The sequence below is a fragment of the Acartia tonsa genome, chromosome 3, assembly GCF_053477335.1.
Source record: "Acartia tonsa isolate MP-2025a chromosome 3, ASM5347733v1, whole genome shotgun sequence".
Taxonomy (NCBI): domain Eukaryota; kingdom Metazoa; phylum Arthropoda; class Copepoda; order Calanoida; family Acartiidae; genus Acartia; species Acartia tonsa.
In genome coordinates this window covers 34,062,967-34,081,115 of record NC_137262.1, presented here as the reverse complement: position 1 = coordinate 34,081,115, position 18,149 = coordinate 34,062,967, and the positions used below count along the sequence as shown (strand labels likewise).

Here is an 18,149-nt window from a genome sequence, read left to right as displayed (position 1 = left end):
CTTCTAACTGCTAAAGACATGTATTATTACTGAATATACTTTATGGGATTCACCAATCATTAAAAAGAATTTGCCTCTGAACTTTTTTTTCTCCGTTGTGCAAAATCCTATTTTTGTAAATTTTTCAATTTGTTTGAACAATGACTAAATTGTATTTGTTCCTTGCAGGATATTCCAAGAAACAGAGTAGATTTCTTCTAATGACACATAGGAACTGAAAAAAAGTTTATTGTTAAACAGTACATACTAAGGTAATTTTGCACAGCAAAATTATACATGTCTTTTTTCTTCTTATTTTTTTCAAATATTAGGTACACTTTCCTAATTTTTTGATTAAATGATGATTACATCTTTTAGAATAAAACTCTTTTGAAAGTCCTATCATTGTGTTTTGATATGTTGACTAAAATAAATATTTTGATTTGATTTGATTTGTTTGGGACTATTTATTAACTACCCTTAAAATCATAGCTACTACAAGATTAATGATATCAACCTTTTCACCTTAGAAAATATATTGAATATTATTTTTGGAAATAATTATAACATTTAATATTTTTACCAGTTGACCACTTTCCGTCCACCCAAATTACTGGTTGGAAAGCGTGAACTTTGTCAACCTGGCCAAAGTTTGCAAATTAGACAATTACTAGTTTATAGACAAATCATATTTTGTATTTTAGAGATAACTGGTGGCTGCACCCTTAGCATCTAATGGCTCTGTATTTGAAGGAGAAGAATAGGTACAAACAAAACCTAAAACCATAAAAAGACAAACAAATCTAAAAAATAAAATAGCTTATGAACCCTCACAGGACGTATGTGAACTTGTGAAGCTTCCCTAAAATGGAGAGATCAATCAGTTTAGTAGTTATCGATGTCCTAGAAAAGCTACAGACAAAATACATTTACTACTTTTTTAGTTTAGCATTACATTTTGAAAGAACATCCAATAGTAAAATTAAAGATGAAGTAATTTTAGCATTACAAATTAAAGAAGCCTTTGCCCTATTATTACTCTTTTTTTTGCACTTTTACCTTATAATTTGCAATTATTTTTTATGCAAATGTTCGCGGATTTTTTTGCAAAGGTTTTTATTTCCATTCATGCAGAACATAAAGAAATACGACGAATTATGGTTGCAATAATTTTAGTAGCGAAGCTACTTAAGAAATCTGTCTGGTGTGTCATGTTAGACTGTAAATATTTCCACCAAAAACAACTCACTGAAAGGAACGTACTTATTTACACAATGCGATACTAAAGATATTAACAATACTTATCAAATGTAATAAAATGGGGAATGCATTGGCCCTTAATCAGGCACAACTTGTTACAAAAAAATAATAAGGACTTTAAGACAATTTTCGAGCAATAAAAATACTTGACCAAAAAGAGAAATAGAAATAGATATATTGATAGATAGATAGATGGATAGATAGATAGATAGATAGATAGATAGATAGATAGATAGATAGATAGATAGATAGATAGATAGATAGATAGATAGATAGATAGATAGATAGATAGATAGATAGATAGATAGATAGATAGATAGATAGATAGATAGATAGATAGATAGATAGATAGATAGATAGATAGATAGATAGATAGATAGATAGATAGATAGATAGATAGATAGATAGATAGATAGATAGATAGATAGATAGATAGATAGATAGATAGATAGATAGATAGATAGATAGATAGATAGATAGATAGATAGATAGATAGATAGATAGATAGATAGATAGATAGATAGATAGATAGATAGATAGATAGATAGATAGATAGATAGACAGATATACATATATACAGATAGACAGATAGTCAGATAGACAGATAGACAGATAGACAGATGGATAGATAGACAGATAGATAGATAGATATATTTTTTGAGAAAATTATTATTGCATTAAAAATATACCATTGTTGCATAATTCAAAGGTCCAAATAAAGTATAACAAAGATTTTATATGCTTTCTAAAGTTTATAAATAACAATTCTATTACTGAAGCAGTAACTAGGGTTAAAATATACTGTAAATTTTAAGTTTTTAAAAACTTTTAAACCCAACAATGTATTGTGTTGAAAGGATAAAATTTCCTTGAATTGCAACACAGGGATCTTAAGAGACAGACCAATGGACAAACAATAAGTGTACATATATCTCTAACGAGGTTTAACCAAATTATCCCTGTAGATCAAAAGAATTACTTATAAATAAGCCAAAATTTTTTAAGTAACCAAAGTTTTAAAACCAGTAAATGATGTTTTATGACTTTGGGTACCGATTAGATTTACAGTCCATGTTCACTTCTTCCCTGATTGCAACCTAACCCAGGTCTATTCCAATTTTGGTGTGTATTCATTTCTGCAGATTCCTTCAATTGCATAGTGTTTCATTAAAGCATAGACACAATAGCAATAGATATAGCATATATATATACTAGCGGCTTCGCCCCTAGCCTCTAGGGGCTTTGCCCCAAGAGGTGATAAAAAAAATTATTGCGAAAATCGTAAAGGACCATGGAAATCTCCTTCAAAAAAAAAAAAAAAAAATGGGGGGGGATTTTTTGATTTTTTGGTGTCCCACCCCCCGAGAAAATAGCTTAAAACCACCACAGGACCAATAGGTAGATACCCTGAAGAGTAGAATCCGATCGGTTCAGTGGTTACCGAGATCTTAAGGGACAGACGGTCAGACGGACAGACAGACATCGTTCTACTTTGTATTATAGATATTAGTACAGGGGAAAATTGTCGTCAATTTAGGTTGCTAACATGGACATGACATATTGGTCAGTTCGTTCATCCAGTAGGAGAGGAAGGGATGATGTTAATTGGGTGGATATGGAGGGGGTTGATCGTTATTTTAGCCAGCTACAAGTTTCACTATATTATAGAACATGATAATCTGGTGTAATATCCAAGTAATAATAGTAAAATCAGGGTAGAATGGGTTTTAAAGAAAGTTTTAAAACCATATTATCTTATTTGTTGGCTTTAAAACCTTGGATACTTTTATTGAATTGTGATTGATTGGTTCCATTCTAGTATTGTCTAAACCTTTTAAACCAATAATATTAATCTATAGACGGGATAATTTTGTAGAGCACCTTTGTGGATGTACATCAATTCATCGTCTATTGACTTATCCCTTGTGATCCACAGTATAATATGCAGTTCTGAAAAATTTATTTATTTCAAGGAATTCATACAAAAGATTGGATACTTAAAATATTCCCCGTGCTTAATCTAATAATGTTAATTTGATGTATATTTTCATGGATTCATATGAATATGTTTCTATCTAATGATTTACCATTTGATATGAAACCTACCAGCATCTAAGGAAAGGTTTACCAGTGAGTATATATTAGACGGAAAAGGTTTATTTTTCAACTTTGAAGAAATAATAATATCTAGAAATATAAAAACATCTGAGGTTTATTTGGGTTTTAAACAAATATAAATCTTTACATAATAACAACAGCATTTTTATCTGTGTGTACCAAAGGATCTCGCTAACCGCTAATCCGAAATTGTTTTCATTTATTAAAGCTTCTTTTTGGTCCAGGGAAGGTCAATAAATATTTTGTGGAAGGTTATCATCCGAAGATAAATCACATCTAGAAAAAAAATTCTAAAAAATAAGTCAGAGCCGCTAGTGGAAGTATAAAGCTATTATATTTTGTCTATGAAATGTTTCGATTGTAAGGTCAAAATTTTTAAAAATAAACTTTAAAGTGGCATAAAAAGTGTAAGGCTTGGAAAGGGGTGGGGGAGGGGGGTTATTTTTCCCCTCCCCAATGAGCAGAAAACTTAAGATATTTATATTAAAGAATTGAGTTCAAAAAAGAAATAATATAAAAATTGATCTATGCATTGAAATGTTTGTTTGTATTTGATGGTTTGTTCAGGGAGGGTGGAATATGGGGCTGTTTAGTACACAAGTCCCAAAAGTTTTATATCAAGGTTTTTTCTTATTCGTTGACTCAACAACTTTGAGTGCCAAATGCCAAATCATAACTAGTATTAATTTTATGATTTTTTTTTCAATATATTCGTGGAAAATTGTCCGTTCTACGATTCTATAGATGACTTTTTAGTATGGCTGAGAACCGGTTCTTAACCAGTAGATATTAATCGGTTCCGAAGCCAAACTGCAAACGATGCATTATCCCTTCTCCCAGTGCAAGTGTATTATCCTTTACAATAATATTAATGTTTAGATTTAATAATAGAAATGTGAAATTTTAAAAAGAAATTTGGGCCAATGTCATTTTATTCTGCTACCATTTGTTGTTGATATCATATCAACAAAAGTTATATTGCTATCTACAGTATATCGTTCTTTAGTAGATTTAGGTTTCTAATAGTTATGTTTGAAGTAAGTCATAATGCTCAATAGTGGACCATAATAAGACAAACGTTATTGCTTATTTAAATTTATAATGAAGATTTAAATGCTTTATAATCCAACTACCTTTTTTGTCCAAAATTCTCATTTAGACCATTTAATATTTTATTACACTGGCCACGTCCATTACCAATTAAATGTAAAGCTTTTCAACATTAAGGTATTGTCGGCTAAATAACGTTCGTTAAAGGAGTATTATTTTTATTTAAATCACAAAACCAAACCAAATTCATCTAGATATTTTTCTAAGAAGTCTTCATTTTTTTTCAGTGTTAAAAATAGAAACGTGAAAATTCTTAAAATAGCATAAACTTAAGTAGAAATGAAGATCTTCATGAAGAACGCTAAAGTTCACTCATAAGGTTAACTTTTATTTTTATTTTTTAGGGTAACAAGAAACTAGAATTTCAAGAAATAAAATTCATGGTATTAAAAATATTTGGTTTTATAAATTAAAACAATATAAAAACCCATATAAAGGCTGGTTTCAGGCTATTTACCAATTCTAGTATATTTGGACTAATCTAACACCCTATTTCTATACGGAAGAATCGTCCTATGGCTGTAAAACCTTTACCTGTATAGCTATTCTAATATTATGACTTGTCTTCATCTATGCTTATTGGACTAACCAAACATCTTAATTCTTTATGAAAGAATCTTCCTATGTCTGTTAAACCTGTACCTGTATAGCCATTCTAATTTGATGTCTTGATATTCATCTAAAATTGTTGGGTTAAGCTCACACTTTAGTTGTACATCGTCTCCAACCTAAAAGTAATGTTCAATAGTAATAGGTTCATTTTCTGTCTATTTCAAAAGTTAAAAGAAATAAGTCAAAACGGTTTAGGAGGTTTAACCTTCGAAAATATTTTCTTTTAAGGGCTCGGCAGCCACAGCTGAAGAATATAGCTTTATTTCTTACACTTTTCAAAAATTGTTTGATTTTAAAACGGAAGAAAATGTTAGATATTTAAAAAATGTTAAGAATGTGTACTGAATGAGTCATGCTTTAATGTAAACAATTTCTTGTAGAATCATTCAATACGTCGTTCTTAACAGTTCATAAAATTGTCATGAAACTTTTTTTATGCAACTTTAGGTTAGGTTATGTTAAGTAAGCATCTTTTAAGTGGCAGGATATAAAAAAATTGGAAAGAAATTCGAAGCTCGTGTTATTGTTCCAAAGATTGAAAAAATAGTTGTACTAATTTATGTGAAAAAGATTTTGAATTTTTCTTGTACTTATTATTTTGAGTACCAAGCCCCTTATTTAAGAGGCGAAGCTTCTCTTGAACTAAACGTTAAATTAACTAGAGAAAAAATCCTAAAATCCTACTTCGAGTGCCATAACCCACTTGGAATGTTAAGCCCAAAATGTTGTTTGTCGTCGTGCCAAAGAGCTTTAGTATTAGAATTTAAAAAGTACTGCCTTGTTCAAGACAATTCAATATAATTTATATAAATCTATTCTATGTTTTATCATCCTTATAATAAAGTAACAGGATGTCTATCTGTTTGTTTGTGTGTGTGTTTGTATGTTTGTACCGAAGGATCTCGCTAACTGCTGAACCGATCAGATTCTCCTTAACAGAGTAGCTTCTCACAGTTCCCGGAAAGGTTTATAACTATTTTGGGGGAATGTACCACCACCCTTCCAAGAGAAATCACGAAAAAATCGGTTGTTTTATGTAGCGACTTTTGTCAAAAACATTTTAAGTGCCACTAGAGGCCTCTAGAGGCGTAGCCGCTAGTATTATAAAAAGTAGTAAGGGTGGGCTTTAGATCTCGCAAATTGCTAGTGGAAATGTGTTGTAATTTTTAGGGAAGCTTTATAAATGTCCAAGTGTGGATTATATTTTTCTGACATATACAGCACTCCACAAAGCTGTTTGAAGCTACAAGATAAATACAAGAGGATACAAAGACTTAGATATGTAAAGAAAGAAGACTTAAAAGGAAGAAAGAGAACTTAAAAAGAAATGAAAAGAGAGAGAGCATATGACGTCACTCCTTCTACTCGGACATACAGGAAGCTTTTTATAGTGCCTATTAAAATGACGTCATACTGGCCTACCATTGGTCAATTACAATGTTCTCTGGCTTGCCATTGGTAATTTAGTCTGTGTAACGGCCTATCATTGGTCATTTTTAATAGGCTCTCGAAAGAGCTTCGAAAGACAAAAAAGAAAGGGACAAAAAGATTGACAATACATGTATTAGAAAATGTAAGAAAACAGACAGACAGACATACAGACAGAAAGTCTTGGATTTAGAGTGTCTTTGCTCTTTAAAAAGTCAAGTTATAAATGATGTAAAACACAGTGGGATCTTTTGCCAAAAAACGGGACATTAAGAGTAGACAAAAGTAAACTTCAATAAATAATCTTGTATTTGAAGAAATGATGTAATTTTTTTTGCTTTAGCCAGGAAATAACTTAAATTTTGCCCCTGTTAACTTCTAATGTGCATTTTGTAAGTACATCTGGCGGTTTTGGAGGAGCGAAGCTACCCTATTTTTTAAAAATCTATAAACCTTCATAACTTTAGTTAGGATAGGAATATTTTAACAAAATCAACGTCTATGTAAATATTTCTTCAATGCAAACATGAAACAATGTTTGTGAACATGAATATAGCGTCAGGTGCACCCAGTTCGAGTCCCGGCATTTTTAGGTAGGTCCAGTATAAGTAAAATAGGACACTTATAAGGCATGTTTTTAAATGTTTTTTTTTACAGATATAAACAACAATAACATAATTTTCAAAACACTTTTGATTTTGTGTTAATACCTTTATTCTAAGTCTAGCTATCTTCATTTAAAGTTTATATAAGAATATAAACATAATTACTAATATTATATTCTCTCTCAAACGTATATTTCTCTCTCTCTCTTTGATGCGTATATAATGTTTTTGCAATATTATAACTAATCTCCAAATTTGAATTTCCGCTGGACCAAAACCATTTAGAACTACAAATTTTTTTAGAACACATGAAATTTAGCAAATTTAATTGCTAAAATAAAAGTATTTATAAGTCATCTTTATTTAACGACTCCTTTATCCCTTAAATGTCCATTAAAACCGCGAGAACGGCAAAAATCGTTAAAAATCACGCCAACGGCGGCAAATAACGGCGAAACGGTTCGCCAGAGGCAAATGATGCATAAGTCAAGAAAGTTCCGCCTCAAAAAGTTAGAAAACATTGCAGAGATGACTTTGGGCTTTAAAATGACTCCTTCCCCCTCTAATGGGGGAAAATTTGAAATTAACAAGAACGAAATTGTTCAAACCATGCAATGTAAAATGCTTAATTACTCAAAAACGGACAAGAGGCCCCAGGTTGTGAAAACTGTTTAATACACAATACATGTTGTATATTGATATTATTATTGCAAAACCCGGGGCCTCCTGTCCGTTTTTGTGTAAAATGGAGAAAACTGATTTTTTGGGGTTAAAAATCTTAATATTTTTGGTGAAATTTTCTCACAAAATGTCAATTTACACCACCAAAAAAATATTTTTTAAAAATTTTTCTTTAATTAGACATTGGTACAGGTATCTGAAAAGTACCTCAATCAAAAATTATTTGCATAAGCTGAACATAAATGTATTTTTTGTTGCTTTGAAAAAATTGTGTAAAAAAATCTGGAAAATCATCAAAACTGAAAAGAAATTTTTCACTACCTTTTTTAAAAATGGCATAAATCCGCCAAAAATGAATATTTTTTAAAAATTTCTTTTCTAGCTGTCTACTTACAGCCATTATTAATTCCTAGGATAGATAAAAGTCGATTTTAAATTTTTTGGATGTCCCGATTTTTTTCAAAAGATCCCACTGTGTAAAAATTTGCATATTTGCCTTTTCATCCAACAACATAAATGTAAATTTACTGTCAGCAAGAAAATTATTTAAATAAAACAAGGATGAAAAGTTCCATAGTCAACAGATATTTATTATGGAAGGGTCAATTGAAGAAAACAAAATTTACCCAGTCTATCATTACAAAGTTACAACAGGTTCTAAGCCATACAAAAAAATGTATCGTATCATTCTAAATCCATTTTTCTGCGAATATCAAAATTTAAATCATAATATTAATACTAATTTTGTTAGCCCGGAACTTCGGCATCTCAGGACTATCAAAACTGCTTTTAATCTTATATTTTTTCACTTTGAAAGCTGTCTATAAATAACTATTTTCCCACTCACGGTAAATAAATGTAAAGGAATTTTTTTTTCTTAGGTTTTTCTGTCTTAAACCATTTGATCTAAAGACATTTAAAAATATTAAAGATTGAAAAAAAATTTCTTCTTTGTTCATTCTTTTAACTTCTCATATGGAGCCTTTTAAAATAAATACAATAAAATATTTTAGTTGTATATATGCTACGCAAATGGATTTATTATTACTTGGATCTTACACCAGATTATCATGTACTCAGATGGCTAAAATAACGACCCACCCCATCCCCTTCCCTCCTACTGAATGAACGAACTAACCAATAATTAAATCCATGTTATAAACCTAAATTTTTCCTGCCATAATATCCACGTATGTTCTAAATCCATTGCTACGCATTAGAATATAAATATAAGAATCACAAAAGAGACTTCTTCAAAGCATTAAGCATACTGAATAGTTTTGATAATATTTCACAAAGTCTTAAAAAGCTTTAAATTTTTTCCTTAAAATAAAGTTCTTTTTTAAACAAGATACAAAATAAAAAAATATAAAAGGTGTATGATGTCTATCTGTCTGTTTGTACCGAAGGATCTCACTAATCGCTGAAACGATATGATTCTCTTTTACAGTGCAGCTTCTCCTGTAGGTCCTGGGAAGGTTTATAACTATTTTGGGGTAGGGTATCACCACCATCCCGAGAAATATACCCCCTAGAAAAAATCCCCCCCCCAAATTTTTCTAGAATTAAAAGTGATGTAGGGTCGACTCCCCCACCCTGCGTGCGCCATAGTGACTTGTATACTATAACTATAGATAACTCACCTGTGCTTTAAGAAAAGATTGTGAAATTTTGACAAACTGCGGATAACCAAGTCTTGAACATGTTACACCATTTATCTGTTTTACGTGGATTTTTAATATTTCTGGTAGTGATCAGGGATCTAAAGGGATAAGACAATGGCCAATAAATTGATGGACCTCCCTAATAATGATACACAAAATTATCCATTCTGTAGATTAAAATTTGAACACTTTAGTTTATGAATCAACCAATCAAAGTTCACTAAAGTCCCCAACGTTGTTAAGGAAACGAATAAGAAAACGTTGATACAAAACTTTGGGGACTAGTGTAATGAACAGCCCATTGTCCCATCTCTCTCTCTGAGTAGCGTTGCTGCTCTTTAAACCTTTTAAAATGACACCATAATGGCCTACCATTGGCCAATTAAAATGTATACTGGCCTGCCATTGGTATTTAGTCTGTGTATTGGCCTATTATTGGATATTTGTATTGTATGACGTCATATTTTATAGGCACCATAAAGAGCTTCACATGCATGGTGTAATCCTTGTTTGCCCCAAGATTTATCAATAAAATTTCTGATTTCAGGCAATTAGAAATATCTAAAAATCCACAATTCCTGAATGAATATTATAAGAAAACAGAGGCAAGGCAGCAAAGGAGGACCTACACCTCCTGTTGAAATCATATTCTTTAATAATTTAATTCAATCAGATTTTTTTCTCTATATTTTGCTAGATTTAGACCTTTAATGTCAAGGTACATAATTATGTTAATAAGTGATCAGGAGAAGGGCCCAATGTCGTAAAATTGGTCTACAACCCGAATTTTCACCCATTGATTTAACAGCTACAAAAGGAAAAATTTTAAACATAAGTTTTACAATTTTAAAACTTGATATTCTTTACAGACAACAGACATACTTACAGAAAATTGGGACAGCGGAAAGTGTCATGTGTGACGTCATAAATATACGCCTAAAAAGGATGAGAGGAGAAGTGGAAAAGTAAACCTCTAAAAAAGAGATGGATAATAGACGTATATTTATGATGTCATGCATGATACTTCCGCTGTCCCATAAAATTAAGCTATAAAATAATGCTTATAAAACACATATTGCCTATTAAAATCTAAAGGAAAAAAAACACATTTCTATATGTAATTTGTACAATTGCATAAGATAACTCTCCCCTCCGTCATATAATTATCTTATTTACCTAGTTAATGTAGTTTCTTAATTAACATTATTTTTTTCATCTACATATATACAACTGGGATGATTAAAAATATTTCCAGTACGGCTTCGAAACCGATTAATGTCCGCTGTATTTGAACCGGTTCTGGGTCATACTGATAAATCATGAATAGCATCGTATTGAAGACAATTTTCTACTAATAGTCCATAAAAAATCATAATATTATTACTAGTTTTGTTAGCCCAGGCCTTCGGCCCATCAATGCTTACCAAACTGGTATTGATCTTATATTTTTTTATATTTTAGCATCCGCGAAAAACTGTGTGATGAATAACTATACTTGTCTTTCAAATAGAGTTGTGAATCCGCCCCAAGAAGGGCCCATTTATTTTGTTCATAATGAAATAGAATTTTTATTTGTTGGAGGATTTTACTAGGGTCCGTTAAATTAGTTATTAATATTTATGTCCAAATTTTTTACCGTACTAATTGAGTAAATTAGGGGTCTATCTCAAGTTTAAAAATATTTTAGAAAAGTATTATTTATTAAAATATACAAAACACAAAACCAACGAGATTTTAAAATCTAAATAGTTATACAACTTTAAGAAGAAGTATTTAAGTGTTTTTTTTAAACTGACGTGTATCTTAAATATATTAAATTACAGGCTAATAATCAAGACAAGAGACTTATTTTCAACTTCCCAATTGTAGAGAGAATCAACAATGATCTTAAATATGACGTCATCGATAAAAAATTCATGTAAAGTTGCTTAATAGTTATTTATCGCATCGTATTTTAGACAGCTTTCCGCGGATATTAAGAAGAAAAATTATTTGATTAAAACCAGCTTTTTTAGGGGCGGATAAAATTTTTTGAAGGGGGGGGGGGGGTAATTCGCTTTTGGGGGGGGGGGTGAAATGGCGCAAATTTTTTTACCCCCCCCCAAAATTTTTACCCCAGGGTAGGGGTAAATTTTAAATGGGGGGGGGGGGGTAAACGCCCCATTACCCCTCCCCCCCTTGGACGTCTATGTTGCTTGCTCCGATGGGCCGTCAGACCAGGCCAACAAAACTGGTATTAATTTTTAATGAGAAATTTTCGTGGAAAATTGTCTGTAACACGATGCTATAAACGATTTTCAGTATAGCTGAGAACCGGTTCTAATCCAGCGGATATTAATCGGTTTCGGAGCCATGCTGGAATATTACAGAAGAGATTTAGTCATTATAAACGACTGTAAACATTTGTTTTCTTTGGAAATCAAGTAAAATGCAGGGATATAATGGGATAAGACAATGGCCGATAAATTGATTTACATCCCCCATTAAGAAACAAATATTTACCACTTCTGTCGATTACAATTGGACACACAACTAAAAGAACCAATAAAAGTCCCCAACATTGCTAGGCCAATGAATAAGGACTAGTGTAATTAAGAGTCTAGTGTCCCCTCCCTCCCTGCATATAATGAGTCATATCCTATCAATATTCCTGTCTGTTTATCAATTCATTTACCCAAATTTCTTCCTAAAATTGGGTTTTCTTTTATTTACACAATGAGGCAACTTAGTATTTCTAAAGTCTATTTTCAGAGTGTTGTTACAGCAAAGTTTCAGGCTTGCCAAGGCTTGAAATTTACTGTTATTAATAGTTCAAAGAACCATCCAATGTTGACTTATTGTATATACAAGTATCAAGCATAATTTCAATATATTGTGAAATTTTAAATTGTTTGTGACGTTTTAAAAAGTAAGTTTGAAACCAAAATTACTTTTTGTCTGTTTTGGTTTTATATTTCATCAGAATATTAACAAATTTTCCAGTATGGCTTCAAACCGATAAATATTTTCTGGATTAGAACTGGTTCTAAGCAGGTTCCTAACCATACTAAAAAATCATGAATAGCATCGTATTACAGACAATTTTCCAAGAATATTCAAATAAAAATCATAATATTAATACCAGTTTTGTTCGGCCGGGCCTTTTAATAGTAAAAATACAGTACATACAAACAATAGTTCTGTTTTATAATTTTAACAAAGTAGAATGATGTCTGTTTGTTTGTTTTTTTGTCCGTATCGAAGGATCTCGCAAACCGCTGAACCGATAGGGCTCTCCTTTACAGGGTAGGTTCTCATAAGTCCCGGGAAGGTTTATAACTATTTTCTTGGGGGAACCCCCACAAAAAACTGAAAAAATTAAAAGAGGCTAGGGGCAAAGCCGCTAGTATTAAATAAGATGTTATTTTTAACTCACTTGAAAGTTAATACTTATTTTGTATGATTTGGAGATTTAGAATGTAGAAGAACACTTAAGAACGAAATTTTTTTTAAAATCAATCAAAAATCAAAATTCAATTGAAGAACTAAACCTAAGAGGGAAGCTAAGCTTTATAACCCATACTTTGTGAAACAAACTATGAAATTTAAAAAAATAGTAAATATGTAGATCTTAAAAGATTTAGATGAAATTAATTTTTGAAATTGAATATTTAATATTCATTATTAATAAATCAAATTAGGAATACTATAAGCAACTAAATTTTGAATAAAATACAACTTGTTCTATAAGGATTAACCTTTTTTACATAAACTTAATAAAAATTAGTGTTTATGATGTTTTATCATAAAATCTATTTGCAAAACAATTCTGTACCTTGACGTTAAAGGACCAAGACCTGGTAGGAATTTCTGTTATTGCGCACTAGCATTTAATTCGAGAAAGAGGATAGGGGTCGGTAAAATAGCAAAAAAAGCTTAAGACAAAAGTTTTAAATTAGAATAGAGTAAAATCATCTCAAAACAGCTCTCCTGAAACCGAGAATTCAATTGGTTCAGTTGTTAGCAAATTCCTAACGGACAAACATTATTACCTTACTACTTTATATAATAGGATGAATATATTACACAAGATTGTCAATCACACAATAATCCGTCTAACTAAATAAATATGTAGCAGACGAATTATTATTTTATATTAAGTCACATATGATTTAATCGTATGATACCAACGCAATTCTGGGACAATTATAGCGAACCAAAAGCTTTACCATTGGAAAATCAACTATTGATATTTAATTTTTAACTAATTAGTTCACTTTCTAACCAATAACACGGTCGGATTATCACACTATTTCTATTGGTAAAATTAAAGAATTGACATTTTAACTTTCTTTACTTATTATATTAAATTTTGTGAAGAATATAATTTCCTTGTTTAAAAAGGTTTGCTAACATTGGAACTCCAGTTTGAACTCATCTGGTAATTAGAGAAAGCAATATTTATTCATTCTTGTCATAACAATAACGTTAAAATTGTGGGCAATGTCTTGGCCTACATTAGGACAATACTATTATCTCGTAGAATACAATGTAATAGGGTTTTATCTATTTCATTGAACATGTTTAGCAAAATTAGCAGATAAAGGTTGTGCAATTAAAGGTATTTCCATAACATATCATAAATTTTCCAGTTTTTTATGAACATCTAATAAAGAAAAATGTACTGAATTTGTACAATATCTATTTTTTATACTTTTACATAAAATAACATCAAATATTTAAGTATTTAATTTAATTGAATATATATTTAATTTTTTTCTACAATTAGGGTCGGTTCGTCCGGAACGGATAGCCTTTTTCGTTAATTTAGGCATGTTAGAATTGTCCTATCGGTTTCAAACTTTGCATGGTGATTCCTGTAGTAGTAAGGTACGATTTAGAAAGCGTAGCAACTCTATAATCATTACCAGAATGTCTGTACGTCCATTTAAAACATGTTGATTTTTTTTACTTTTTAACAACAATTTTTCTGTGATCTAATTATCCGATTGATCTGATTTTTGGTATTCTGATTCCTGTGACAACAAAGTACAATATTATAAGAAAGCAACTCTATAATCAAGTCCTAAAAATTTAAGAATGTCCATAAACATTTTCCTTCATCAAGCAGTTTTTCAACAAATTTACTTACAATTTTGCTTCGGCTCTTAAACATTTATATTCTGATTATTCAGTTCTGACACTATACAAGTGTTATGGTCCGTTTGTCCTACTGTTTCAGAGCTTCGCTTTTATGGATGTTTTTATCTTTGTTTTTAATTATACAATAATGATCGAAAGATGTATCAAATTTGTTCAATATACAATTTTATATACTTTTACATAAAACAACATCAAAAAATTAAGTATTTGATTTAATTAAATATATATTTGATTTTCAATACTACAATAATGATAGAAAGATGTATTGAATTTGCCCAATAGCTAATTTCATATACTTTACATAAAATATCTAAGAATTTGATTTAATTCAATATACCAATTTAAATATTACAATATTAGTTTGATCAGAGACAAGGGACCAGGAATCTGACAATCAATTATAAGAGAATAACTTTCTTCTTTTCCTTTTACCCACTTCTCTACGGCTACAGCACAAAACAAGTTTTACGCCTAAATTAGGCCACAAAAATATCCAATTTTCAGCAATTTCAAATGTAATTAATTTTGCTGAATGACGGCCCCTGAGTTTGATTCCTTTTGTTGTAAATGGATCCAGAATAACCAATTTTGTTAAAAAAAAAATTGATAAATTTAAGAGGTGTTTTTTCAACCCTTCCAAAAACCAAAGAAGAAAAGATGTTTAAGGTAAAGGCAAGGTCCCCATTTTTCATACTCAGAACCAGCAGAGAGCCCCATCCCTGCAAGCCGAGGTTAGACCGTACCAAGCTTAACCTAAACTAACATCAACAGTGACATCAACCGTAGCATATAAATGTAATCACAAGTAATTTGACATTTCCCCTTAAAATAAGGTTCTATTTTGTGGGAGGAGTGGTTATACTTAGTCCACTGGGGGCTTGAAGGGAAAATACACAATTCTCGAATTGCAATTAAAATAAAGGTTTGAAGTAAAATACCTAATACAAGAAATTAGTCAAATATTTCTAAATATCAAAATTTGATCTTCAAGATGCGATATAGATCTATAACATGTAAAAAAAAACACTGTAAAGTAATATGGCAGCAAAAGTAAAAATATAACCTTCATAAAAAAACATGAAAAATAGGTATGGGGCTTTTTAACCTTCTTAGTGCAATGTCCCTAAAGACTAAGGGCATAATCAGGTTAGATAATGTTGTTTCTCCTTATAAGCTGAGGGGAGTGGAGTAGGCGTCAAACCCCTCTAAAATATCCATAAGTTTGTTGTTTTGTATTTTGTAGCTTAGCATTTTGAACAACTTCGTCCTTGTTCAATTAAAATATATTTGGTACAAAGTTGGTAATATTTCTGCCTAAACTAGGGTGAGAAAAAGCGATAAATATGTTTAATGGACATGTAAATTGTAAATATCCTGCAATTTACATAAGATTTCTGAATTCTTCTTGGAAGGGTTGACCTACCTGCAATACATATATCCTATTATATTTAGTAGTAGGCTTTTTTTGTCTGTAGAGAAGGATCTTGCTAACCGCTAAACCGATATGGTTCTTTTTTTTAAAGTAAAGCTTTTATAGGTCAGGAAAAGGTTTATAACTATTTTGGGGGAGGGTTTGTCCACCCTATCAAGGAAAATCGCCCCAATAAAAAAATACCCTCCACATTTTTCGAAAGTTTTATTAAACTTTAATTGAACTTTCCTCAAACCCCCACCCACAAGAGCCCCTAGATGCTTCAAGAGGGCGTAGCCGATGGTTTAACAAAAAGCAGTTTTGTCTTTTGTTAAACTAGGCTTTTTTTATGTAAACTTTTTCTTAAAATCTCAGAATCTTTTTTTTCCATTTAAAAAAAATGAAGTTATAAAGAAATATGTTTTGATTATATTAAAGAATTCTTACTTATTTTAAAAAAACTATATTGAGAACATTTGTCATTATCCTTACAAATAATATGTAAAAAATCTCAGCTCCCAGTTTTATTGCCGTTTTACCATCCATAACCCTTTTAAGAGGACACTGTAATACTCAAGCATATATGTTCATCAAGATTTAAGATCTAAAAACATAATTTTACATATACATATTTCGTTGCTTATTCACCATTTACAATTAATAATTCATTGGAAAAAAACTGAATTAATCAGGATAAAATTATGAAAAGTGAAAAAAAGATATCTTACTGATAAATTAATAAACAGCATTTTATATTTGACAAAGTTAAACTTCAAAAAAGGGTCGAATTTTTTGAGAGGGAAGGTAAACTTTCTTCGCAAAGTATAGATAAGATCTTTCAAGGGACCTATACAAAGTTTCACTAACGAAGAATATAATCATTAATAATTTAATGTTTTAATTGGCGGAAATCTACTAAAATAATAACTGTAGAGTGTCCTTTTAAGCCTTAAATGCACTGCTCTTTCTAGTTTTCTTGCTATAAATATAACTAAAGTATAAAATAGTCTAAATACAACCAATTTTACCTATAAAATTCAGATTTTACGTTTTACGCTTTCTACATTAACACAAAAAATGTCTGTAGTTATGGAGGGAAAAAATGTGTTAAATGTGCAAAAAAAAACAAAGTGCAAAAAGGTTCATAAAAGCGCAACTACTCTATATAAGTGATATAATGATTAAATTGTTGTCTAGTATGGTTTCGAAACCGACTAATATCCGCTGTATTAGAACCGGTTCTCAGTCAGACTGAAAAATCATGTAATGTTTCGTATTGTAGACAATTTTATACGAATATTTTAATGAAAAATAATAACATTAATACCAGTTTTGTTAACCCGGGTCTTCGTTCCCTCGGGGCTAAAAAAAACCGGAATTATTCTTATAATTTATCGTTTTCCTATCCGAGAAGTTAAAAATCTAATGGTTGACGCAATTTTATTTAATTTTGAATTAGATTATAAATTTAGGCAGTCAAAAAATAAAACAAAATTGTAGTGCATATTCGCTTATGAGACATTCTTATACGCGTCAATTGTGTTAATCTGAGGGAACTAATTGCTTATTAAGATGTTACGCATTCTTAAAGCAAGGATGACAAGATCCATAAATAATTTCTATTAAAAAATACTTAAGATGCTTAATATAATCAGACTTACAATTAATGCTTCGCTCAAACACTGTGCTTAAACGTTTAGGAATCAATATTAAAAACTTAAGTAAATAGAATAATTTATTATATATTTTTTTTTGTAAAAAGCTTTAAAATGGATATATGTAGATGCGGACATACCGACTCTAAAAGAAGAAAAGCTTTGCTTTTAAAAGGCATAAAATTTGCGGAAAAAATGCTAATTCTCATTTACTTCCCGTCTTCCACATCATAATAAAATTAATAAATATTGCTTTCACTAATTTTCCTAGATCATTAAATCTTTATCAATTAAGCACTGTTTTCATTCAGTTAAAAACTCATTTTCTACGCTTTAAACACTGCTTTACATTGTTTGTTTATAACATTTTTGTAAACTTGTATGAATCATAGATTATTCCACTTTTTTGAGTCTGCGTTATAGAGTTATTTTACGTACTCCTGCTCCGACAAAGTCTCGTAGACAACTAAAGCTAAAATGTAAA

The 18,149-nt window shown here is 30.5% G+C and overlaps 1 protein-coding gene across 2 annotated transcripts in view; it reads right to left on the bottom strand.

Annotated features, from left to right (window-relative positions):
- The window catches only part of LOC145313953 (lachesin-like), a 48,045-nt gene extending 29,896 nt beyond the window's left edge, over window positions 1-18,149 (bottom strand). Inside the window, exons 1-6 of one of the 2 annotated variants that reach the window (XM_080153620.1) lie at window positions 17,935-18,149; window positions 13,830-13,876; window positions 10,039-10,093; window positions 9,437-9,514; window positions 5,110-5,195; window positions 162-214 (exon numbers count right to left, since the gene is read on the bottom strand). In XM_080153620.1, the coding sequence (XP_080009746.1) occupies window positions 162-214; window positions 5,110-5,195; window positions 9,437-9,514; window positions 10,039-10,093; window positions 13,830-13,852 (295 nt within the window). In that variant the 5' untranslated portion in view covers window positions 13,853-13,876; window positions 17,935-18,149. The remainder of the gene's footprint in view (window positions 1-161; window positions 215-5,109; window positions 5,196-9,436; window positions 9,515-10,038; window positions 10,094-13,829; window positions 13,877-17,934) is intronic. The other variant, XM_080153621.1, reaches the window with a different exon arrangement.